General features: G+C 49.8%; 1 protein-coding gene across 4 annotated transcripts in view; it reads left to right on the forward strand.

The window, feature by feature from the left end:
- LOC142001278 (uncharacterized) overlaps nt 1–26,577 on the forward strand; it is a 199,421-nt gene that overhangs the window by 119,037 nt on the left and 53,807 nt on the right. For 2 of the 4 annotated variants that reach the window (XM_074976342.1, XM_074976343.1), the window contains exon 3: nt 13,497–14,110. The exons of the other annotated variants lie outside the window; for them this stretch is intronic. In XM_074976342.1, coding sequence (XP_074832443.1) covers nt 13,497–14,071 — 575 coding nt within the window. In that variant the 3' untranslated portion in view covers nt 14,072–14,110. Of the gene's footprint in view, nt 1–13,496; nt 14,111–26,577 lie in introns of those variants that run through there. 4 annotated transcript variants of the gene reach the window in all.

The following is a 26,577-nucleotide window of genomic DNA, read 5'->3' on the forward strand; positions in this document are numbered from 1 at the left end:
AAGTAGGGACCGTGTAGACGATCCGCGTCCCGCAACGTCGAAATTGCTGGGTCCTCCATGGCGGCCATCAGCTGGGGGGTTGAGAGATGCTCTCTCTCCAGCCCCTGCGGGGCTCTATGGTCACCGTGGGCAGCAGCCCTTAGCCCAGGGCTTCTGGCTGCTTCTGCGGCAGCTGGGGATCTATGCTGCAGGCACAGGGTCTGCAACCAGTTGTCAGCTCTGTGTATCTTGTGTTGTTTAGTGCAACTGTGTCTGGGAGGGGCCCTTTAAGGGAGCGGCTGGCTGTTGAGTCCGCCCTGTGACCCTGTCTGCAGCTGTGCCTGGCATCCCTATTTCGATGTGTGCTACTTTGACGTGTAGGCGTTCCCTCGCTGCGCCTATTTCGATGTTGGGCTGAGCAACGTCGAAGTTGAACATCGACGTTGCCAGCCCTGGAGGAAGTGCAGATGTTATTCATCGAAATAGACTATTTCGATGTCGCAACATCGAAATAAGCTATTTCGATGTTGGCTGCACGTGTAGACGTAGCCAATGGTATGAAGTGGCACATGGGATCACTCCACATTCAGACATGGACCGTTTTGGTTGCCTGACCTGCTCTATGACAGCAGTCCTTCCAGCCCCACTGTTGTAACAGTGAGGCAAGAGACTTTTGACAGCAGTTTGTGCACCTCCCTTTGCACCTGGTAAGCACATTCCATTTCCAAGCAGCTCTCTCTATTTTTGGAAGCATAATTAAAAGACTTTTGGAGCATTGTTAAAGAGCTTGATTAACAAGCCTGGTAACACCTGAACTTGTGAACTGGGCCAGCGTGCCACCTTGGAAATTAAAAACAACAAATAAAGCAACTCAAGAAGCAGCCCATGCTGTGATCACCTGCTGGGAGCTGAGCTCATGGTTCCATTTCCCCCACAGCAAGAGGAACCCATAACAAAGCAGAAATCAGAAATCGGTTCCTGGCTTTCAAGTGCATGAACATCCTGCATTGACCAGCTTGACCTCAGCTCTTGCTGAATGATGTGTTTTTCAATTCACTTTTAAGCTTAGAGCTCCCTTTATTAAAGCCCAGAAAAATCAACTTTTCTATCACAGGTGTAGGGCAACCTACAGGTTAGCCGGCCTGGGCCTGTTACACCCCTTGGTTGCTAAGGTTTAAATCCTTTACCTGTCTAATAAGTGCAACTACCTTACAGCGAGTCTCTGAATTGCAGTCCACCCATTTCCAACTGTGTGAACATGACAGGTCTAATTCTATTTGGCACCTGCTAGACACTGTCCTCTGGCAGCCTACAACCAGTGGCTGTTCAAAGAAACTCAAAACAGCTGCTTCAAAAATGGAGGTGGAACCCTGTTGCTCGGGGGTGAAATGGAGCCATGAGCTCAGCTCCCATCCCATGAGCAAGACATGGGTTGATTCCCGAGATGCTTTATTTTTGGTTTTTAATGCCCAAGGTGGCATGTTGGCCCAGTTACAAGTTCTAGTGTTACCAGGCTTGTTTATTCACCCAAAGGTACACCGAAACCAGAGAGAAGAGTTAAAACAACTAGACACCTACATGACTGAGAGGTGGCAAAGTTTGCAGGTGACACTAAAGTGCTCAAGATAGTTAAGACCAAAGCAGATTGTGAAGAACTTCAAAAAGATCTCACCAAACTGTGTGATTGGGCAATAAAATGGCAAATGAAATTTAATGTGGACCAATGTAAAGTGATGCATGTTGGAAAAAATAGCCCTGACTATACATACAGCATGATGGGAGCTAATTTAGCTACAGATCTTGGAGTCATCATGGATAGTTCTCTGAAAACATCCACAGAGTGTGCAGTGGCAGTCAAAAAAGCAAACAGGATGCTAGGAATCATTAAAAAGGGATAAAGAATAAGACAGAGAATATCTTATTGCCATTATATAAAACCATGGTATTACCACATCTTGAATACTGCGTGCAGATGTGGTCTCCTCATCTCAAAAAAGATATATTGACATTAGAAAAGGTTCAGAAAAGAGCAACTAAAATTATTAGAGGTTTGGAATAAGTCCCACATTAAGAGTGATTAAAGAGATTAGGACTTTTCAGTTTGGAAAAGAGGAGACTAAGGGGGGACACGATAGTGGTATATAAAATCATGAGTGGTGTGGAGAAAGTGAACAAGGAAAAATTATTTACTTGTTCCCCTAATATCAGAACTAGAGGACACCAAATGAAATTAATGGGAGGCTGTTTTAAAACAAATAAAAGGAAGTTCTTTTTCACACAACACGCAATCAACCTGTGGAACTGCTCGTCAGAGGAGGCTGTGAAAGGTAGGATTATAACAGGGTTTAAAAAAGAGCTAGATAAATTCATGGAGGTTAGGTCCATTAATGGCTATTAGCCAGCATGGGTAAGCAATGGTGTCCCCAGCCTCTGTTTGTCTGAAGCTGGAGATGGATGGCAGGAAAGATTGCTTGATCGCTACCTGCTCGGTCCACTCCCTCTGGGACACCTGATATTGGTTGCTGTCGGCAGAGAGGATACTGGGCTGGATGGACCTTTGGTCCAACCCACTATGGCCATTCTTTTGTTAAAAGCCATCATAAAGTGTGTAATCCTTCACCTGAGGATTTAAACATCCCCCAAATTAGTAGTCTTAAATTAGTGTATTGAGTTTCCACCTCTGGTCCACAGAGGACTTCAGATTCAAAGAAACCTGGCAAAAAGACTCCCTGGGGGATTATCAGAGAAGGAGGGGGATCTTTCTTGGGTTTCCTCCTCTTGCAGCTCACTCTAAAAGTTTGCTGACTCAAATGTAACTTGGAAGAGTTTACCAATGGACCAAATCCTACCCCCATTGATACCAGTGGAAATAATTCCTTTTGCCTTTGGGGGTATGTTGTTTCTGAAAAGCTGGCCAAGCTGGAACTGCTAGCGTGGCTGCCAGGAGAGGAAATTGACCAGGGTTAATCTCTGCTTAATGAACCTGCTTCTTTCTGACAGCTGAAGACAAAGCTCCTTACCTCCCCATGATTGTCACAGAGTCTGTAACAAAGTCACACAGGCAGGCCAGGGGGTGTTAGTTCAGCCACCAGCATTCAAGGGATGCAAAGCACACATCTCTCTCCCTGTCTTCTTGAAAGATGTTGCCACAAAATTGGAACATGCCCTTGAGTTAATGAATTCACTTTAGCCCCACTTCCAGAGGGAGTTCCTTGCAAGTCAGGGACAGGATCAACACACATTTCACTCTCCGCTGGGCAGAGATTGATTTCCATCTGGCCCACGTAGCACTCTAGCCTTGGTGCTAGTCAGCCTGCATGCATTTGACAAGGCAAAGATGAGTAGCTAGAGGTTATTGATCTGCTTGAATCCCAGATATCTCTGCATGAAAAATGAGCCACTTAGAGCAATAAAAGGGCCTGGTTTGTATTTACGGGAAAGGTAATGAAACACTCCCAGAGACAGCTTGTTTGCACTGTGTGTTCATGCAGATGAGATGCTACGAGGTCCATAGATAATCTGGAGATACAGCTCCTCAGTGTTGAGCTCTGCTGTGGAGTTCTGAGCAGAGACATGAAAGGCTCTATCAGCAAGAGGTCCTTTTAATTCTACTACACTAGGCATGGCACCAGCCCTGCCAATATATGAGTGCCAATTTGGTAGTGAAGTACCTGTAAATAAATGCACAATGTTATGTCCTGCCAGTGTAACCAGTAAGATGAGAAATACAACGGGTCAAAAATCTCTGCTGGCTCACACCTGCCTGAAGAGGGGTGCTCACGTACCTCGCTTTTTATTTCTGATAATCTACTTCCTCCTTTCTCTCTTGGCCAAGGAAGAGAGTTCTTCTGGTAGCCACTGGGTCAGTGTCCCCTTTGCCCCAACTCTGCACATTTTGCCAGGTTTCTCCTTCTCTGTCAGCATGATCACAGGAAGCAAATGGAGGCCACAAATGACCAGGCAAAGGTGGAACTTGCAACAATGGCCTTGGCCTCCAGGGCAGAGGGAACAGGAAGGTGATCATAAGAACATAAGAACATAAGAATGGCCATACTGGGTCAGACCAAAGGTCCATGCAGCCCAGTATCCCATCTGCCAACAGTGGCCAATGCCAGGTGTCCCAGAGAAGGAGAACAGAAGACAATGATCAAGTGATTTGTCTCCTGCCATCCATCTCCTGCCCTTGTACTGAAGGCTAGGGCACCATACTTTACCCCTGGCTAATAGCCATTTATGGCCCTAACCTGCAAAAATTTATCGAGCTCTTTTTTAAACCCTAATAGAGTCCTGGCCTTCACAGCCTCCTCCGGCAAGGGGTTCCACAGGTTGACTGTGCGCTGTGTGAAGAAAAATTTCCTTTTATTAGTTTTGAACCTACTACCCATCAATTTCATTTGGTGTCCCCTAGTTCTTGTATTATGGGAAAAGGTAAATAATTTTTCTATATTCACTTTCTCCACACCATTCATGATTTTATATACCTCTATCATATCACCCCTCAATCGCCTCTTTTCCAGACTGAAAAGTCCCAGTCTCTCTAGCCTCTCCCCATATGGGACCCGTTCCAAGCCCCTAATCATCTTAGTCGCCCTTTTCTGAACCTTTTCTAATGCCAATATATCTTTTTTGAGGTGAGGAGACCACATCTGCACGCAGTACTCAAGATCTGGGTGTACCATAGTTTTATATAGGGGAAGTATGATATCTTTTGTCTTATCATCTATCCCTTTTTTAATAATTCCTAACATCCTATTTGCTTTACTAACTGCCACTGCACACTGCGTAGATGTCTTCAGAGAACTATCCACTATAACTCCAAGATCCCTTTCCTGATCTGTCACAGCTAAATTTGACCCCATCATGTTGTATGTGTAATTTGGGTTATTTTTTTCCAATGTGCATTACCTTACACTTACCCACATTAAATTTCATTTGCCATTTTGCTGCCCAATCACTCAGTTTGCTGAGATCTTTTTGTAGTTCTTCACAATCCCTTTTGCTTTTGACTGTCCTGAACAACTTGGTGTCATCTGCAAACTTTGCCACCTCACTGCTTACCTCATTTTCTAGATCATTGATGAACAAGTTGAACAGGATCGGTCCCAGGACTGACCCCTGGGAACACCACTAGTTACCCACCTCCATTGTGAAAATTTACCATTTATTCCAACCCTTTGTTTTCTGTCTTTTAACCAATTCCCGGTCCATGAAAGGATGTTTCCTCCTATCCCATGACCACCTAATTTACATAAAAGCCTTTGGTGTGGGACCGTGTCAAAGGCTTTCTGGAAATCTAGGTATATTATGTCCACTGGGTGCCCCTTCAAAGAATTCTAATAGATTAGTTAGACACGACTTCCCTCTGCAGAAACCATGCTGACTTTTGCCCAACAATTTGTGCTCTTCTACGTGCCTTGCAATTTTATTCTTTACTATTGTTTCTACTAATTTGCCTGGTACTGATGTTAGACTTATCGGTCTATAATTGCCAGGGTCTCCTCTAGAACCTTTTTTAAATATTGGTGTTATATTGGCCGTCTTCCAGTCATTGGGTACGGAAGAGGATTTAAAGGATAGGTTACAAACCACTGTTAATAACTCTGCAATTTCACATTTGAGTTCTTTCAGAACCCTTGGGTGAATACTGTCTGTTCCTGGAGACTTGTTACTATTCAGCTTATCAATTAACTCCAAAACCTCCTCTAATGTCAGTTCAATCCGGGAGAGTTCCTCAGATTTGTCACCTAAAAAGGCTGGCTCAGATTTAGGAACCTCTGTAACATCAGAGAGGTGAGTTCAGGAAGAAAGACAAGAGGCTTCAGAGGAGACTGGGGGAGTCCCAGAGAAAGGGTCTGGTCCTTGCAGCAGTCAGACAGAAAAGCCAGAGATGGGGAGGGATATGGAAATACCTGGGGGAAGGAGAGGAGGCTGGGTTAGCCTTCGGGGAGAAAAGTGGGAACTGAGAGAGAGAGGAGGTGCCAAAATCACTGGAGGGGAAACAAGTCCCCAGTTCCCACCCCTAGCAATGACACTGGGGTGAGGGGGAGAAATGGAGCTATTGGCCAATCCACAACAAAAGCAGTGTAAGGTGTACATCAAATTACTGGCCCAGAGGGACTGTCAGGCCTAACTACTGCTCTAGAAGGGATATCAGCCTCAAGGCATCTCCCAGGAAGACCAGAACATGTCCAGTGGCTGTAAGTGGGAGGGTCTCAGGGCCAGTGGGAACCCAGAGGGTCAGTCATGAATGATGCATAAGAAGGATGGACTGATGGGTAAGGTGATAGCTTAGCCCTCAGAAAAGGGTGGCTCAGTTCCGCTCTGTCTGACGTAAAAAATGAAGACTCTCTGTGTCTCAAATCCCATCAACAGACTGGGGACAGTGATTTTTCCGTACTTCACCAGGGTGTTGGGACGATAACTGCAGATTCAGGAAACTGTGTGATAATATGATAATGGGGGCTGTTAAGCAACTAAGAGAGTCAGCTTGTGAGTGTGTTATAAGGCAGCTCACCCATCACGGCTTTTCCTCTGTGTTCTGATAAGGCAGGTGCTGACTTTGGCCGGTCCCTACACATGTACTTTTGCAGCACTGTTCTCGTTGCAATCTAACACAAGCCAGTACAATCCAAGGGACAGGGTATTAAGCCACCACAAAAATGCCATGGGAAAGGAGGAAAGACAATTTTTAAAACTCTGTATTAATATTTTTATCAGGTATATGAGCTGAACATATACCCAGTGCAACTGTGTGCTGTTACTTGCTGGTACTGAGTACCGGCACCTCAACAGCCCCAGCCCTGGGATTGCTCGGGGGGGCGGGAGGCAGGGAGCCAGCTGAGCACAGGTCCTCTTTTTTTACAAAAACAACGCTGCATATACCTCATGATCAGAAGGGAAAATTTAGCAGAAAGACAGATAATTTGGAAGATGGTTGGATGAAGGTGCCTGTTACAGTCTTAAGATAACACAGGGTAAAGTTTAGTCACCGTGACTGTGTGTTTGCAGTGGATAAATAAGCATTTCAGTGCCATGGAGAGATACTGGGACTATGTCTACACTAGCCCCTGCCTTTCGAAAGGGGGATGCTAATAAGACACTTCAGGATATGCTAATGAGGCGCTGTCATGAATATGCAGCGCCTCATTAGCATAATATCAGCCACGGAAATTCAAAAGTGCCGCTTTTGAATCATGTGCCACCCACGTAGACAGGGGCCTTTTGAAAGGACCCCCCCCCAGTCTTTGAAAGCCCCTTAATCCTAAAACCTAACAGGAATTAGGGGCTTTCAAAGACTGTAGGGGTCCTTTCAGAAGGTCCCCGTCTACATGAGTGGCATGCAATTTGAAAGCCGCACTTTTGAATCACTGTGGACAACGTTATGCTAATGAGGTGCTGCATATTCATATCAGCACCTCATTAGCATATCCCAAAGTGTCTCATTAGCATTCCCCTTTCGAAAGGCAGGGGTTAGCGTGGGCATAGCCTGGAGGAATTACACTATAACCGGACTGGCTCAGAGCTAGTATTAGCACTTGGGTCAGAGGTTTTTGACCCGTTGCATTTCTCACGTCACTGCTTATGCTGGTAGAACACAGTCTCAGAGGTGCAGCCATGTTAGTCTTTAGCTTCACAAAAAAAAACCCAATCAGTCCTGGAACACCTTAAACACTAGCAAGTGTCTAAGCCCGCTGATAGAACATAACATTGCGCATTCCTTTAAAGGCACAGTCACCCTTATCAAGGTGGTGCTGTCAAGGAATTCAGAAAAGAGCAATGAAAATCATGTAGAGGCTGGAGGGACTGATTTGCAAGGAAGGTTAAGAGGGTTAAACATGTCTTGTTTGGCTATGTGCCAACTAAGGGGGCATAATAGCTCTTTACAAGTATTTGAAGAGCTTGAACACTGAACACCATGAAAAAGGGGGAATTATTTAGTCTGTTCTGAAGTGGTAAAACCATAAGTAATGGGATGAAATTAAACAAAGGAAAATTTAGGCTTAATATTGGGCAATGCAGTATTTGTAGAGTGCATCAGCCTATGGAATAGCGTCACGGAAAAACTTAGTTGAAGTCCTATTATTTCTTGTTATTTAAAAGTAAACCAAAACAAATGATGATATTATTAGGATTTATTATTTGTACAACTGTGGCCCTTTGGAGCCTTAGTCATAGATGAGGACTCAATGTCATAGGTGCTGTATAGACACAAAACAAAGACAGTCCGAAACCAATGGCTGAACAATGCAATGAATGGACTGACCCTGGACCAGAATGAACTAGTGCCAGCAGGTCTTTCCATTCTGTAATCTTTGATTCAACCACAATTACTCTTCCTTTGTCAATGTAGTCTGAACGTGCCTCTGGAGCTCTCACCATTGCTCCAATCTCTATCGTGAGTGAACAGAGGTAGGCAAGGAATATGTTACCAGCAGTTTATTTGACAAATTCAGCCCCTTTTCCTGCTTGCATTTCATACGTTTCAGGATGGAATTTGGTATACACATTTGGAATGCTTTAGGACCTTCTGGCACAACAGACGTACAGAATATTACAATTCCATTGATTAGAACTGCAATGGGCATTAAGCTAAAGATCGGACAAACGTTGATAACAAGCTTTGACTGAAGAGCTCTTAACTGCCTTTTAGAAACCAAATAGTTAGAAGGTGCCACTCCTTCCTCAGTAGCAGCAGGGTGATGACTGGCTTTCTGGGGAGTAGGTAGGCATGATGCTGGGTTGCAACCTCTGATGGAAGGGGCGGTGCAGGACAGAGTTTAAGTTCAAGTGCTGGTAGCTCACCACTTTTAGTGAGCTTCTACTACTCACGCTAAGACCATAAGACATCCCAGAGGACAGAGGGTGGCCAGCAGAACAGTGACAGGGTATAACAGCATTTCACTGTCAGTGTAGCCAGAGAGAGGATCTAGGAAGGGACTTCTGCCCCATCAGGGTGAGGAATGAACTCTGCAGATACTCCTCTGCGTTTTCATTTGCTATTTCCCTAGGAGGCCTGTGAAGTACTGGAGTGGGATGCCTAGTTAGGGGGTGGAATCTCCATCCTTAAGAGGTTTTTAATACCCAGCTGGAAAAAGCCCTGGTAAGGATGATTTTGTTGGGGTTGGTCCAACAAACCTTGAGTAGGGGGTTGGACTAGAGGCCTTCTAAGGTCTCTCCCAATCCCAATTTTTTTGTCATTCTGTGACAAAGATGGGGGGAGCTGACAATATTTTACTTGCTGGACACTTATTTTCCCTTCATTTTTATAGCCAGTTCACGTCAAACTCTCTTACTGCAGTTCCTCTAACATCGTCTCCCATTTGGAAGTGAAGTCAGGAGGACTAGCAGGCTCTCAGCTTGCTGTACTAATCCCAGAGAAGCTATTTACGCTGTTATCACTTTTACAATCTCTATTCTAAACCCATCAGTTTGCTGTGGTTAACACACCTTGTTTCAAGAGGCAGCAGCTGTGAATTGAATCCAGCTGCTTCCTAATTATTGTCGCCCTCTAATTCAACAATACTAGACAAACAGTAGTCCACATGAGGTTGCCTCCTTTCCAGAGCATATGAGCCCTATTTGCCTATGAGAAAAAATATCGAACCTTTTCACAACTGAAATGGAGTGGATAGGCATGCTAAGCTCTCTCCAAACAATGCAATGACCTGTCCTTACAACAAGGAGCTTGGTGCTGAGAGCACCCAATTTAATCAAAGTAGGAGCCTGTACCAGAGATGATGAGAATCTCTCCACTGATGTTATGGCCTTTAGATCTAACTGGAGAGATTCCACCTGCTGTATTGTGTTATACTTTCACCTGTTATGATACAAATAGTAGCATTCAGGGCACCATGGGGTATGGAGCTGGGGTACGGAGCACTAGGCTACTTTCCTTGCCAGGGCCATCCCTGGGCATATACAAAAGAGAGAGAGGCTTGTACCACCTTCCCCATCCTCCCCATCAGCACCCATGGGAGGAACTGGACTTCTCTCAGTTCCCCCTGACCTCCCCCACCATCACCAGTGCCCTGGTCTGGGGAAGGATGTGGGTCAGGTGCAGTTTGCAAGGTTGACCTGGTCTTAGGGAACACAGCTGGTCCTGTTCCTAGTCCCTGTGCCTCTCTGCTGTGGGAGGACTAGACAGACTTGTGTGAATAAAGACATTGTCCATAAAACGTTAAACAAGTTTTTCATATTTGTATTTTAAAGCTGTTTTTAATAGGTTTGACATTCGCCTGGTGTTTGGCCAGGTTGGGATTTCATTTGCTGCTTCTACCCACACACACACGCACCCTCACGCAATCCCCCGGCCCCCACACCCCAGCTCACTCCCAAGGGTTCCCTGCACCCAAGTCACTGTCCCCACTTGGGCTGGGCTGTGAGGTAGCCGGAGCCACTGCTCCTCTGACCTCTCCCTATGCAGCCCCAGCAGAGAAAGAGACCTGGAGCCCTGATGTGGCTCCTCGATCCCCCCTCACAACCCCCTCCGGATGCAGAGGAGCAGCAGAACCACAGGGGTGGGAGGGGAGCCAGCCACCAAGCCAGCTGCGCTGTGTGTCCAGGGCAGTTCCCCCTGTGGGTGTAGCAGGGGGATGCCGGGTGTACCAGTGGAGGGAGGTGGGGGGTAACAGTCCTGTTTGTGTGGGTGCTGCCAGCTGCCTGGCCCCTCGCTGCTCCCTGCTGGTCCAAGTGGGGTTCAAGCAGCACAGTCCCTCCAAAAGTCAACTGGGAGCAGGTAGCTGGTGGTGGTGGAGGAGCTGAGCTGGGCCGGGAGGGGAGGGAGCGTGGCCATGAGTCAGGACAGGAAGGGGCTCTGCTCACCTCGCCTCACTCTCTCCACATGGGCTGTGAGGGATGTGCTCTGGCCAGCAACCAAGGGGGTTGGCCTGTGGGGCAGGCGAGTGGGCAGAGTGGTGTGGAGCAAACCAGCCCTCACGCAGGCTTTGTCCAGGCTGTACCCCTCGCACACTGAGGTCAGTGGGGCAACATTTTATAATCCCACCTAGGGCCTCATAAATCCTAAGGTCATCCCTGTTCCTTGCTCTCCCCCTCACTTGCTGGGTGACCTCCCCGTGTCATTTCACCTTCCTCCACTGCTTCCCTTTTCCTGCCTTATTTATTTCAACTGAGCTCTTCAGGGCTGCAGCTGTCTGGTTTGCACAGCACCTGCTGTCATGAGAGGTGTTGCCGTTACACAGTCGTAGCGGGGAATCACAGCTGGCTGCATTTCTGCCCACTCTTTGGTCTCTCTGACGCACCTTTCCAGTGTCCAGCCTTTACCTCTCTTGGAGGGGAATCCTTCATTTCTCCCACATGTAGCCTGACCCGGTATTTCTGCAGCTTGTATATCCAGTAGGTCCAACCGGGTTTCAGAGTTGGCACCTATGGCCTTCTCTTCGGAGCAGAGACCAGCATGGGAAAGAGTGACCTGCCAGCCTCCCTACACGCCCCCATGGTTGATTCCTAACAGAAGGAATAAAATGGAAAATAACAGAAAAGGGATTTTAAAACTACAGGCTGTCTGTGAGCAGGTGGGTCTTACCTGCGAGCCACTGTCCCAGGATGGAATCCTAGGAAGGCCCAATATGTGTTAAGCCGTGTCTACACGTGCACTCTACTTTGAAGTAGCGGCACTAACTTCGAAATAGCGCCCGTCTCGGCTACACGTGTCGGGCGCGATTTCGAAGTTAACATCGAAGTTAGGCGGCGAGACATCGAAGCCGCTAACCCCATGAGGGGATGGGAATAGTGCCCTACTTGGACATTCAACGTCGAAGTAGGGACCGTGTAGTCGTTGCGCATCCCACAACATCGAAATAGCGGGGTCCTCCATGGCGGCCATCAGCTGAGGGGTTGAGAGACGGTCTCTCCAGCCCCTCAGCTCAATGGTGGCCGTGTGGAGCGGCCCCTTAAAGGTCCCCTCCCCCTCCCTTCCTGTGCAGGAAGCTGAGAGAACATGCAGGCGGCAGCCCAGACACGCGGCCAGCCTGCACGTCCCTCAGCCACCCAGAACAGGGCCAGCACCTGCCATGGCTGCCCAGCAGCCCCCCCAGAGCCCCCAGAGGACGCCCCCCAAGGGGAGCCAGAGCAGCCAGGCCAGCCAGCCCGGCAGCCAGGCCAGGGGAAGCGGCAGCGGGGCCCCTCCTGGACGGAGGCCGAGCTGCGGGACCTGCTGGAGCTCTGGAGCGAGGAGGAGGTGCTCCAGGTAATGGGGAGCAAGAGGCGGAACGCGGAAGCGTTCGCTCGGCTGGCCGATGGCCTGGCCACCCGGGGTCACCCTGCCCGCACTCCTGATCACGTCAGGACTAAGGTTAAGGAGTTGCGGCAGGGTTACGCCCGGGCCCGGGATGCGGCCGGCCGATCTGGGGCCGCCCCCGTCACTTGCCCCTTTACAGGGAGCTCAGGGACATCCTGGGCCCCCGGCACACCTCCTCCCCTCCGGCCACCCTTGATACCTCAGCTGACGAGTCCCAGCAGGCCCTGCAGCTGGAGTCCGCCCCGGAGGTAAGCCCCGCACCCCGGGGGCCCCCCCTGGAGCCCACCCCCGGCACATCGCAGCAGGAGGGGGGCGGGTGGGGGCTCCTCCTCTGCAGAGTCTGGGCTGCAGATCCTCCTCCTGCCCTCCCGGAGCAGCAGCCGGGCGTCCGCCCCCCGGGGATCTCCGGACCATGGGAGTGGACCGAAAGGTATGTACCCCCCTCTGGTGTACACCCCCAGGGTTGAGGGGCGGGGGTAATAGATGTGTGCCCAGGGCCCCCCACATGCCCACATGGCCATGGCCCCAAGGACAGCAGGGCCATGTCCCTCACAGGAGTGCATCAGCCCCTGCCCCCCCCACCCCGCACGACAGTGCCATGCCCCATCCACGGGGCAGGGGGTAGTGGAACCTCAAGGGTCCCCCGGGAGGAGGGGGTGGGACACCCCGCAGCAGCAGCAGCAGCAGCAGCAGCAGCATGCGATGGAGTGGGGGGAGTGCAAAAGGGAGACTCAGGCTAGATATGAGCAACAAGCTGAATAGCTCCCAGGGGCAAAGGATGATCCTGGGGCTACAGCTGGCAGGTGACACCTCTGCCCTGAACAAAGAGGAGGGAGGAGCCGAGCTGGCTTTGAATCGGGGCGGGGGCCGCAGATAGAGGCTAGGGGAAGGGAGAGCTGGAAGGCAGCCAGCCTGAGGAAGGGGAAAGCTACACCCCAGAGGGGCACCCCTTGGGGTCTTCTCCCCAGGACGGGTTGGAAGGACTGTCTCTGACTGCTGTGCTGTCACTTCTGGGAGAAACTGGGCATCTGTGGCCTAAGAAACCTCTCCTGTCAGACCCTGCGGAGTGAAGTGAGAGTCACTCCCGCCAGGGGATGGGGTGCAGTGCAGGGGGACCCCTGAACCTCATCCATCACAGCAGCATCTCCCGGGGACGGGGATGGGGAACCTGCAGCACAGGGGTGAGGGGACAAGGGCCACGGCTTGGGGCCCACACTAACACCTGTCTCCACTCTTCTTTCCCCCCTCCTGTGTTCCGCAGCTGCACCATCGGAAAGACCGGAGAGCGCCGGCGAGGCTTCAGTGGTCCTGGAATCCCCTCCGGGGCCATCGCTCCAGGCCAGCCCCTCGGCGGAGGACCGACCGGCCCCACGGCGGGCAAGACGGCGGACCCTGCAACACCACACGGCGGCGACGGGCCCCCAGCTGCTGGCCATCCATCGCCGGCAGCTGGAGGTCGCGGAGCAGCTTCTGCGGGTGGAGCAACGCCGCCTCCACCTGCAGGAGCGGGCGCTGGCCTGGCGCCAAGAGGCATGGGGGGCCTACATGGAGACATTCAACCGTCTCGTGGACTACCTGGCCCCCCGTGCTGCGCCGTCCGCCGCAGTGCCCGCCCTGCCTGCTCCACCCACCGTGCCACCCACTGCTCCGCTCATCGCTGCGCCGTCCACCGTCGCCCCGCCACCCGCCACCGAGGGCCGGACTGCCAAGGGAGACCTGGGGCCAGCTGAGACTCGCCGGATGTATCTTCCGGTCCGCCCGGCCCCCAGCCAGCCCCGGACAGGGCTGTGGCCGAGGCGGGGCTCCCGGCTGCCCACCCCCAGTGCTGGACTATAGGGGCGTGGGGCCCAGGACATGCCCCCCCCTTGTATATAGTTGGACTTATGTTTTGTGCCCCCCGTTTGCCCAGTCCCCCCCCCCATGTAAATAGTTCTCCCCGTCCTTGCAATCCCTGGTTTTCTCTTTTTTGTTACATGTAAAAATATATGGAAACTTTTTTATTATTCACTCTTATGTTATGGTTTAGTTAGTAGGTCTTGTATATAGTTTTGTCATTATTAGTTCAAAAACCAGTTAAAAAAAGAAAACCAGTTTCATTTTAGCAACGAGTGCATGCTTTTATTTGTCCAGGAGACGTGCGGGGGGGGGTGCTGTTGGGAGCTCCGTGGTGTGGGCGTAGGGGCAGGGAGTGTTGTGGAGGAAGAGGTGGGCAGTGGGGGGCCTGGCAGAGTTCACCCCGTGGCCTCCTCAAAGTGGGCCCACAGGACCTCCCGGACCCGGGTCCCTTCGGGGTCCACCTGGCGACTGGGGGCAGCGGGTGGCTGCATGTCGCCCCTGCCGGCTTCCACAGCCCAGCCCTGGAAAAAGGCCTCCCCCTTGCTCTCCACCAAATTGTGCAGGGCGCTGCACGCACCCACAATCTGGGGGATGTTGGTGGGGCCCGCATCCAGGCGGGTCAGGAGACATCTCCAGCGCCCTTTGAGGCGGCCAAATGAGCGCTCCACCACCTGGCGTGCGTGGTTCAGGTGCTGGTTGAAGCGCTCCTGGCTGGCAGAGAGATGGCCCATGTACGGGTGCATGAGCCAGGGCCGGAGGGGGTATGCCGCATCTGCGATGATGCAGAGGGGCATGGTGGTGTCCCCCACAGGGATCTCCCACTGGGGGATGTAGGTCCCCGCCTCCAGCCGGCGGCACAGGCCCGAGTTCCAGAAAACCCAGGCTTCGTGGGTGCTGCCAGGCCAGCCCACATAAACGTCCTGGAAACAGCCCCGGCTGTCCACCAAGGCCTGGAGGACCACTGAGTGGTAGCCCTTGCGGTTGATGTACCGTCCTCCACTGTGTTGCGGGGCGCGGATGGGGATGTGAGTCCCATCCAGAGCCCTGAAGCAATTGGGGAAGCCCAGCGTGGCAAAGCCCGCGATGGTGGCATCTGGGTCCCCCAGCCTCACGAGCCTGTGGAGGAGCATGGCGTTGATGGCGAGCACGACCTGCAGGGGAAGCACATGGGAGAGCACCAATGAGGGGTGAGCAGGGGGTGCGTGGCCCTGCCCTGCCCTGCCCTCCCCTCCCCTGCCCTCCCCTCCCGTCCCCTGCCCTGCCCTGCCCTGCCCTCCCCTCCCCTGCCCTGCCTGCCCTGCCCTGCCCTGCCCTGCCAGGGCCCACCTGCCCTCCCCCCCCGTGGGTCCTCTTACCTCCATAAGGACAGCCCCGATGGTGGCCTTGCCGAAGCCAAACTGCTGTCCCACGGATCGGTAGCTGTCTGGAGTGGCCAGCTTCCAGACAGCGATGCCGACCCATTTCTCCACTGGGAGGGCACGCCGCATGGCGGTGTCCTGGTGCCTGAGTGCGGGGGTGAGCCACTGACACAGCTCCATAAATGTCTGTTGGCTCATCCTGAAGTTCCTGAGCCAGCGGTCGTCGTCCCACTCCTCAAGCACCAGCCACTCCCACCAGTCGGTGCTGGTGGGGTAGCTCCACAGGTGGCGGCGTGTGAGGCGGGTGGGGGTCGGGGTGCTGCAGGGTTGGCGGTTGAGCCCTGCTCCCCTGGGGGGCCGCTCCTCCTCTGGTGTGGCAAGGAGGTGCTCAGCTGCCTCCCGCATGGCATAGATCAGGGCGAGCCCCGCTCCTGCCGGGAGGGCTGGGTGGACCTCTGGCTGCTGCTGCTGCTGCTGGGGATCCATGACTGCGTCGCCTGAGGTCTGCGTGCCTATGGCTCTTCAGACCGCGTGCTGTGCAGGCTGAGTGTGTCTGGGAGGGGCCCTTTAAGGGAGCGGCTAGCTGTTCCCCGGAAGTGCTAGTCCGCCCTGTGACCCTGTCTGCAGCTGTGCCTGGCATCCCTATTTCGATGTGTGTCACTGTGGTGTGTAGACGTTCCCTTGCTGCGCCTATTTCGATGTGGTGCTGCACAACGTTGAAGTTGAACATCGACGTTGCCAGCCCTGGAGGACGTGTAGACGTTATTCATCGAAATAGCCTATTTCGATGTCGCTACATCGAAATAAGCTACTTCGAAGTAGGCTTCACGTGTAGACGTAGCTTTAGTGTGTGTGGCAGTCTGAGCAGCTTCTCAACAACTTTGCCCAACTACCACTGTCTCCATATAGGGATTCAGTCACCTTTTGTCTAGTCTTTGCTCTTTTGTCTTATACTTCCTGAGCTTTTGGTTGCTGCTACTCCACAGCTAGTTTGCTAGGGTCCATGGGAGGTTGAGGCAGTCTCCTCAGGGCCAAGGGCTACTGAAGGGCAACCTCCCTTTGCCTGTCAGTAGCCCCCTGTGTTTGCTGGGCTGATGTCATAACTAGAGTCATGGTTTCACTTCCTTGTTTATGTCCCCAAAACACTATTGATTTAACTCAACATACAGTAAACATCCGAATCTCCACGTCACCATGTAGTCTTCATGAATTATTGCAGTGCAGCTCACCATGTGCAAACAGGCATACAGGTATTTTTGTAACTACTACCTGCATTCTGTTTTGTACACTATGAGGTTGATCGTTAGGCAGATCAGAATCACCACATTGGATGAGACCAAGAGTCCATGTCAGAATCACAGAACACTGGAAATGGAAGGGACTTTGAGAGGTTCTCGAATTCAGTCCTCTGCCCTCACAGCAGGACCAAGCACCATCTGGACCAGCCCTGACAGTTGTTTGTCTAAAAGCTCTTAAAAATCTCCAGTGATGGAGATTCCAGAAGCTCCCCAGACAATGTATTCAATGTTTAACCACCCAGACAGGTAGGAAGTTTTTCATAATGTCCAAACTAAACCTCCCTTGCTGCAGTTTAAGCCCATCACTCCTTGTCCTATCCTCAGGGGCCCAGAAGAACACTTTTGCCCTCCTCCTTGTAACACTCTTTTAGGTAATTGAAAATCATGTCCCCTCTAAGTCTTCTCTTGTCTAAACTAAACAAGCCCAGTTCTTTCAGTCTTCCTTCATAGCTCATGTCTTCTAGACCTTTACTCATTCTTGTTGCTCTTCTCTGGGCCTTCTCCAATTTCTCCACAACTTTCTAGAAATGTGGTTCCCAGAACTGGACCCAACACTCCAATTGAGGCCTAATCAGTGCAGAGTAGAGAATGACTTCTTGTGTCTTGCTCACAACACTTCTGTTAATAGGATTAAAGGGGTAGCCATATTTGGCTGTATCCACAAAAACAATGAGACTTTCTGTGGCACCTTATAGATTTACAGATTTTAAACTTTCATAGGCAAAGACCCACTTCATCAGATGCATGTAGTGGAGATTCCAGAGGCAGCTCTAAATATGCAGAAGGAAGTACCAAGCAAGAAGAAGGCCAGAGATGACAAGGTCCATTCAGTCAAGGAGGCCATGGCTCACTTCCAGAAGCTGATGTGGAGGTGTGAACACCAAGGGTGCATCTACACTATGAGATAAAATTGAATTTCCAGGCATTAGCTCACTAGTAAAACATGACTGTCTTCACAGTTAATACTATTATCTGAATTTATTGAGCCATAATACTGATTATAAAATATCGATATTACGGGATGGGTATAGCATCAAATTTGAATTTAAAATCTTGAATCAAGCCTAGTGTGGAAGCGCCATGTCCTAAATTTGAATTTATTAGCCTTCAGAAGTGTCCTGTATGTATCCCACAAAGCTATGCAGTGACCCTCCAAGTATGACCGCTTCATTGTGCACTGCTCTCAGGTGTGCAGGAAGAAGATCAAAGTAAGCCTGCAAAGTTTTGATTGAATTTGATTTTGAATTAGAATTTGAATTGGAATTCAGCAGCTCAGACCTGCAAATATAAAGAGGGCCCATTAAGAATAAATTCCTTTGCCCATCGCATTGCACCACATCAGTAGCCATCACACCACATAGGGTTGCAATTTTTGGTAGCCCTCTACTGCAATCATGAGCACTCAGGGTAGCGATCTGACTTGCATTTCTCAGGCTCACAAGTAGGCCCCAGCTTGGACCCACTGGGAGATTCTGGATATTATTGCCATTTGGGGAGACCAACAAGTGGTGAAGAGACTTCAAGTGGCCAAGAGAAACACAGCAATATATGATCAGAAGGCACATGAGATGGCTGCCCATAGTTACTCTCAGGACTCTGTGCAATGCCGGGTGAAGTTGAAAGAACTCCCACAGGCCTATCAAAAAGTCCAGGAAGCCAACCAGCGGTCAGGTGCAGCTCCATGAACCTGCTGCTCTTATCAACAGCTGCACTTGCTTGTAGGGAGCGACCCCACCATGGAGCTCGGTCTGAATTACAACATTTGTGGAGGCCCTGGTATAGAATCTGGGGAGAACCCGAAGAAGCAGGGTGGCCCAAAAGAAGAGGGCATCAGAAAGGAGGAAGTGGGCAATGAGCAGGGGACAGAGGAAGTTGTGCCAGACAGCCTGGAACTCCACCATATACCTGGAACCAGTCCACTCCATGTTGGTCCCCTCCACGCTGGGCCCTTCCATGCCAGGCCTCTCCATGCCAGTCACCTCCACACCAGTCCCTGAGTTCTCTGGAGCAAGCAGTTCAGATGAGTGTTTATTCTTCATGCTAGAAGCAGTTGGGGGTGGGTAGCGCTATACGATTGTGTATGGGTTCAGGCCTGCTAACTATGGTTCTGTGCCCCTCAGAACAGCATGTTAGTGTTTCTTGGTATGGAGCACTTCTCCTTTTTGAAGATTTCCTTGAAGGCCTCATTCAGGCACTCCTGTATTTTTTTCACAAGGTTCTTGGGCAGGCCTGACTTGTTGCAGCTTCTACAGTAGCACACCTTGCCACGCCAGGCAACCAGATAGCGATCTGGAGCCATGGAGCCACACAGTATTTTAGCAAATTTTCCAGGCTTTTGGTCACACAGCAGGAGTAGCTGTTCTTTCTCCATATCTGTTAGTTTTAGGAGGGTGATGTCTTTCGCAACCCACGGAAGTACAGGAATTCGCATCTTTTTTTTTTTTTTTAACATGCTTCCTGCCTTTTTACATTTGCCTGCAGCAGTCAACAGGCACTCCGTTCCCCACTCCACAACATGGTTTTCAGGCTCTGTGGGGCTTCTCCCCCACCACCATGTTCCTTTCAAACCAGAATTGCTTTTCATTTTTCCAAACTCTCCCATGTCCTGTGGCTGCTGGGGTTTGCTGGGCTTTTCCCCTCCCATGTCCCTTTACATTGAGCCTTTCTTTGGACTATTTATTTATTTATTTTTCTTTACGTTACTTTTAGTGTACTTTGAACCCACTCCCTACACAGCCATCTATGCAGCTGTAATCAAAACTTTCTCCACCATCCCCTACACACAGCTTGGTCATTATGGAAGATTGCTCCAGGAACAGCCAAAAATTTTTGTTCACTGCCACAGGACACCCACAGGACATCTTGTCAGCAGAACTAGTGGTTTTCTCTGCTTTGCAGACCTCCTCTTCCCCCAAAAAGCGGACAATTGCTTATCACTTACGATGTCCACAAAGCAATGTGCTGGGTAAGTGACGACAAGTGACATATTATGAAATGCAGGCTTACTATCCCATCCTTAATAGCCCGTGAGTGTCCTTTAAAAGTAAAATTTCACTGATAGTAGACACAGAGACCCATTCATTGCACTTCAAAGCACACAATGTGAATTGTATCTTAACTTTGATCTTCATTTTCCAGAGCCAATGCCCAATGTACCAGAAAAGAACCATAGACAAAAGAAATGCAAACAAGATCTTATCATGCAAAATATGGAAAATACTGAGGCAGAGCACACCAAGCTGACAAAAGACGCTGCTCAGTGGCATCATAGTACAGCTGAGTGGCGTCACAGTCAAGCAGAGTTTAACGAGTGAACGAGTGACCTCCAGCAGCAGCAGCAGCAAGTGGCAAGTACAGTGAGGCCACAGCAAAGCTTGTAACAGCAGTTACAGAGCAAACGGAGGTCCTGCACTCCCTGAAGCAGCTGCAGAGGCACTCCCAACCCAACAGTGCAGCAGCTGATACTTGTCCCCTAAGGAGAGGTTGCTCCCCCATCATTACCGTTTGTGCACATGGGGAGGGAGGGCAAGGACAGCCTGCTGCTCCAACCCCAAGGGTCACTGTGAAAGGCTATTCAAACAACCTTGAGAAGGCTTCTTTTTCCTGCCACTTAAACCTCCCCTCCTGCCAAAATAAAATCATTCCTTTGAGCTTGGTGTGATTTCATGGCATGCAGGAGTCAGGGGGAAACACAAATCAAACCGGGCAGCTGGGGGAGGGCTAAAGGCAAAGCTGCCCACTGATACTCCCTGGTCCACAGGAGATACACAGCTGGTAGAACCAGGCAGGCTGGGGGGGTGTGGCTGAAGGCACAGCTGCCCACTGATAGTCTCTGGTTTGCAGCAGATGCGCAGCTGAGGGACACGCGGCTGACGGAACTGGGTGGTTGGGGGAGGGCTGAAAGCACAGGTGCTTGCCTTGTGCATTCTACTTACATTAACTTAACCCCCCCCACCAGGTAATTCCAGATTGCCGGGAAAATCTCCCGCCTGTATTCATATATGTTGTGTAAAATAGCACATGCTGTAATCACAGTGGGGACATTACTTTCAGAAAGGTCCAAATGTGTCAATTAAGATCTGAACCTCACTTTTAAATGTCCAAAGGTGCATTCCACCACCATTCTGCACCTGCTGAGTCTGTGATTAAAGCTTTCCTTGCTGGGGTCCAGGGCTCCTGTGTAGGGTTTCATAAGGCAAGGGAACAGAGGGTAAGCAGTGCCACCAATTTTGATTTCCTGATCAGGGAAAAAGTCCCAACCAGGAGCTTTCAGTACAGTCCAGAATTTCAGAATGTGTGCATCATGAGCCCTCCCTGACCAGCCAATGTTGATGTGGGTGAAACAACCTTTGTGGTCTACCAACCCCTGCATCACCATTGAGAAATACTCCTTTTGGTTTACATACTCAGAGGCCAGGTGGCCTGGGGCCATGATGGGGACATGCATGCCATCTATTGTCCCACCGCAATTAGGAAACCCCTGGGCAGCAAAGCCATCCACTATTGACTGCACATCTCCCAGAGTCACTGTCTTCCTGAGGAGATGCTGACAGATAGCATGGGCCACCTCCATCACCACAGACCCCACTATAGATCTGCCCACCCCAAACTGATTTGCCACTGACCAATAACTGTCAGGAGTTGCAAATGTCCACAGGGCAATTGCCACTCGCTTCTGAACTGTTAAAAGTGGCCTCATTCTTGTGTTGCTGTGCTTCGGGGAGGGTGTCAGAACATCACAAAGTTCCATAAAAGTGGGCATGCTCATGTGAAAGTTCTTCACCCCCTGCTAGTTGTCTCAGGACTCCAGAATGACATGGTCCCACCAGTGTTTGCTGGTCTCACGAGTCCAAAACGACTGCTCCACTGTCAGCAATGCAGTCATGGAAGCCAGCATCTGTGAGTTCTTGGACCACAGTTGAGAGATTTGGTCTTCCAAACCATCCTCAGCAGCAGCAGCACCATTACACTAGCCAACCATCACTGAGCTTTGGAACTGAAGGACCAATTGCACGACAGCCACTGTGCAATGAGTTGGAGTGTTTGTGGATCCTTGCTTGCACTGGAATGCCACAGCAGGAATTGGCGTGATCTCCAGTTTGTTTGTCATGAGATTCTTGATGCTGTGAATTCTGGGACAGTGCTTGGAATTCTGGGATTCAAACATGAAGCATCCACAATCAGCTGGGGCTAAGGCACTGTGGGATAGGTACCCACAATGCAGTGCTCACGCTGTCAAACTTGGACAGGGCAATAGGAACGCAAAGACTCAACACAGAAAAAAGTTGGGTTGAATTTCAAAAAGCTTTGTAGACACTTAATTCACATTCATAATATCAAGGTTAAATAATCAAATTTATTAAAAATCAAATTTATCTCATAGTGTCAACGCAGCCCAAGAAAGAAGAAACTGTTTTTGCAGTTGCCTAGCCATTCCCAGTCTTTGTTCTGTCCTTGCTTGATGATGTCAAATTTGCAAATGAATTGTAGCTCTGCAGTTTCTCTTTGGAGTCTGTTTTTGAAGGGTTTTTTTGTTGCAGGATGGCTGCAAGGAGCTGTGTTAATGCATCCAAGAATCACGTTTGCTTTATTTGCAACTATATCACACTGTTGACTCATATTTAGCTTGTGGTCCACTATGACCCCTAGATTCCTTTTCTGCTGTGTTCCTTCCTAGACAAACCCCCACAAAAATCTACAAGGAAACCTGGACCTGACAACACTAAATTATGGATGAATTTTCACAGAAGTCTGAACTATGTTACTTGCTGCCCTGGATGGAAAACCCAGAACCTCACCTGAACCATCATCAATTCTCAGTCACTTTTACTTTAGTCAGGCTTCTCCTAGCAAGCTGGGCCCTGCTCACACGTCCTTTTGTAGGACTTATTTTCCAGCTCATCTGCAAACACCAGTCACAGTGTTCCTTGCAACTTCTACAACCAAGTGCCCAGCAAAGTTTCATTTAATTACATAACTTTCCTGATGTGTCACTCTCAAAAGGTCGCTGCATCTCTCCTGACCCTGTTGGCTGGGAGCTGGATCCAGTGAGAAGTGTTATATAACTAGACGTTATGATCTTTTTCCACCCAGCATGAGAACCAAGCCTTCAATTACTTCCTGCAAACAAACAGCACAAGCTGCTAGTGCCTGCAGCAGAGAAGAATCTCAGAAGCCTTAACTAGAGCAGCACTTATGTTTAAAGCTGGAGCACAGCTGACTTGGCCAGGGGGCTGTTTGCACTGTTTGATAGTTTTCTGTCTTTCACTGCCATAGCTCAGCACTCTTGCTCCTATCAAATTTGTAGAGCCCAGACCCCTGTTCCATATAACAAGCAGTCCTGTAGCACCTCTGTCCTGAAGGCAGCCTACCCTGGAACCCTGAAGAACTCAAAAACAGAGCCAGGTCTCATGATGGGATGCAATCCCGGCAGCAGCAGGGTGTTAGTATAGGAAGTAAGCCCAGAGGTGTACCTTTGCCTTTGACTGTCTCTTTAAGGAGACTCCAGTATTTCAACAACCACCCAAAAAGCCCTCTTTGAGGAGCACCAGCCACACTGCTGCCCTCCCCACCACTCCCCCAACTTCCAAGAAAAATCTTCTGCCTCTTCTCCTGACACCCTACCCCCACTGCATTCCTCCCGGCAAGGCCCTGCCCCCCACTCACTTCTCTCCATCCCTTCTTCTGCTCTTGATCACGTTAAAGCTGGTAGAAAGTGACGGAGTCATGGCCCTCTGGCCCACCCACTTCCAGTGCCCTCGAGCTGCTGTAGCACGGACTTCCTCACATACTCTCTGGGACATGAGGAGCTAGCCTTTGCCACCAGCCATGCTGCTGCAGTTCCTCTGCTATTGTTACTTGAGCTAGCCAGATGAAAACTAGCTTGGGGACTCCCACACGAGCTGCAGACACACCACTGATTCTAATGCAGACATCCACATGGAAATAAACAACAATTTCAGAAACAAATGGAAACACTACCATCAGTGGAAGCAGCTCACTGACTTCTTAGCAATTCCTGTCTCCAGAGCTCGCTCTAGAGCATCAAGGGAGGTTTAAACAGGATCTGAAATAGAACAATGAGAACACAGGTATCCTAGGAGCACTGTGGTTCCCAGCCATGTGGGGCCCCTTGCTCCTGGAATCCCCAGGCTAGTGAGGCCTAGAAGTGATGCAGAAGGAGACTACTCAGTCCAATGGAGGAATGAAGAAGAAAGGGCATCTGGGAGCTGAAAAATGGAATGGACTGTGATATGTAAGAGGTGATCACAGATGACCTAATGATCTCTTCAGGCCTTACGTTCTGTGCATCTGATGCTGTAGCTGTGAAGCACAGAGCTTCAGCTTGCTGTATCCCATCATCCCGAAGGCTGATCTTGAGGTGAAGGAAGTTCTTCACACAGCGCACAGTCAACCTGTGGAACTCCTCGCCAGAGGAGGCTGTGAAGGCTGGGATTAAAACAGGGTTTTAAAAAGAACTAGATAAATTCATGCAGGAGAGAGAGCTCAGAGGTTAGAGTCTTGACTTAGCAAACCCACCACTGTGAGCTCCGTCCTTGAGAGAGCCTTTCAATGGCCTGGGGCAGGTTAGTTTTGTTTGTTTAGGATGGCTCAGTGGCTTGAGTATTGGCTTGCTAAACCCAGGGTTGTGAACTCAATCCTTGAGGAGACCATTTAGGGGTTGGGGGGCAAATAGATTTAAAAAAAAAAAAAGCCAGGGGAGATGGTACTTGTTCCTGTTGAGAGGGGAGGGGACTGGACTTGATGATAACCTCCTGAGGTCCCTTCCAAGTCTAAGAGATGTGATGACCTTAGGTCCATTAATGGCTATTAGCCAGGAAGGGGAAGGAATGGTGGAAATGGATGGCAGGAGAGCGATTGCTTGATCATTACCTGTTTGGTTCACTCCTCTGGGGCACCTGGCATTGGCAGACAGGATACTGGAGTGGATGGACCTTTGGTCTGACCCAGTACGGCTGTTCCTATGTTCTTCCACCCCTGGGCTTCTCGTGAGCCAAGGTGGCCCATCTCTCCATACCACACTGGTTTGTATCTACTCCACCAGCTGACATCTCAGCACATTAGCTCTTTAGCTGATGTAAATCACCACTGAGGGCAGCAGGATTAGGCCAACTTCAGCCTGCCTTGTGGAATCCAAGAGTGACACCTGCTGAATACCCAATCCCTTCTATGTTGCTCAGTCCCAAGACACTAAACTTTGCCTCTGCACAGATAATCTTGAGCTTGCACAGCTTCCCAGAGTTAGAAGGGCAGAAGTTACAGAGAGGATGATCCAAACAACTCCAACCATTTCTATTCATCTTCAGACACAGTTCAGTTTTCCATTCTGAGCAATCCACACAATCTTTAGGATTGCAGGCGGCTCCCTGGAACTTTTTGTTCTCCATTTGGAAGCAAAAAGTAGACCAAGTTCAAATGAAATGATGGCTGGGTAGGTTTGGAATCAGCAACCCAAGCAATTCAAGGGAAGTTCTGTATACTCAATTTACCTATTCTGAACACATATGCAGTTGGCTTTAAACACCTCTTTGACAGTTAAGAAGCAAACATCTTACACTCTGCCATTTGCAATGTAATTTTCCCTAGACTGGCAATGCAATCTTAGTTTTCATCTGTGATCAGTCAAAATTAATGATTCACATGCCCAAGATTTCATAACACTTGGCAGCAAGGTTTGAACCCAGCAACTTTATCACTGCTCCAAAAATCTCAGCTATTAGAGATAAAGGGTCAACTCTTTCTGGCAGCATTAGTACAGGCTTTTAGACTCTCAGGTCACACCACTAGAGAAGGATGTGACACACTCAGCTGGTGACCTACAAAACCATCCGCATGTTTGGCAACTTTGCTTGAATGTTCTTAATTTTCCAAAAACTAGTAAAACTCTGTCTTTTTTTAGTCCGAGCCCATTTACACTTGGTGTGCCCTTTCCTCAAACAAGATTGGCCCCTCGGAAGTGTAGCAGACAAAGAGGAGACATAGGGCAAAGAGCCCGATGCGTTTGGAGACATCAAAGTGAGAGTTTTGTAATTCATGGTCTCTGTGGAAGACAATCACTCCGAAAAAAAAAAAAAGCCGCATTTCAGCATGACGTGGGCCTGTGAGCAATGAGAAAAAAGAAGCTGCCACGATGGACCTTGTACAATTATGAAACATCTGTTTTTACAGACGAGGGATCAGATGTTCAAAGGAAGCAGATGATTTTTTAAAGAATTATTAGAAAAGAGCAGGGAGGAAGCTGCTTCAGTGAAGAAAGCATCAGGTCTCGGCCTCCCACTGTGCAACCATGAGCAAAGGCGGAGGGGAGAGGGTCAGGAAGACAGGCTGGGTTATAGAGAGGACAGGCAGGCCAGAGGGTAGAGTATGACTCTAGGATTCTGCAGGTCTAAGTGCTGTTCTTTTCACTGACCCTCACCATAAGGCTCTCTGTGCCTCAGTCTTTCCATGAAACGGTATTAATGTGACATCTACACAGGCCTGCTGATGGGGGAGGGGTCAGATCCAAGGGGGATATTACCAGGGACTGTCTGATTTCCAGGCTTTCTACCAGGCCTCTAGGCCAGGGTTACTGTGCTGGAGTAGAATGGCAAAAGAAGAGTAACTCAAAGGAAACAATTCCTGCAGGAAGTGGAGCAGATACCAGTTTTCCTTGTTTACATTTTTTTCACACGTCTGAGATTTTCAGGATCAATTAAGGATATATTTTTGGTTTTGTTTGTTGTTTAATGAGTGTTGTCATGGCAACTGCCACAGCTGTTACAAAGAAAGGGGAAGGGGCAGATGCCTTGCCTTCAGTTTCTGTGGGGCTGGAGGCAATCTATCCCTTCCA

The sequence above is a fragment of the Carettochelys insculpta genome, chromosome 24 (assembly GCF_033958435.1).
Source record: "Carettochelys insculpta isolate YL-2023 chromosome 24, ASM3395843v1, whole genome shotgun sequence".
NCBI classification, from domain to species: Eukaryota; Metazoa; Chordata; order Testudines; family Carettochelyidae; genus Carettochelys; species Carettochelys insculpta.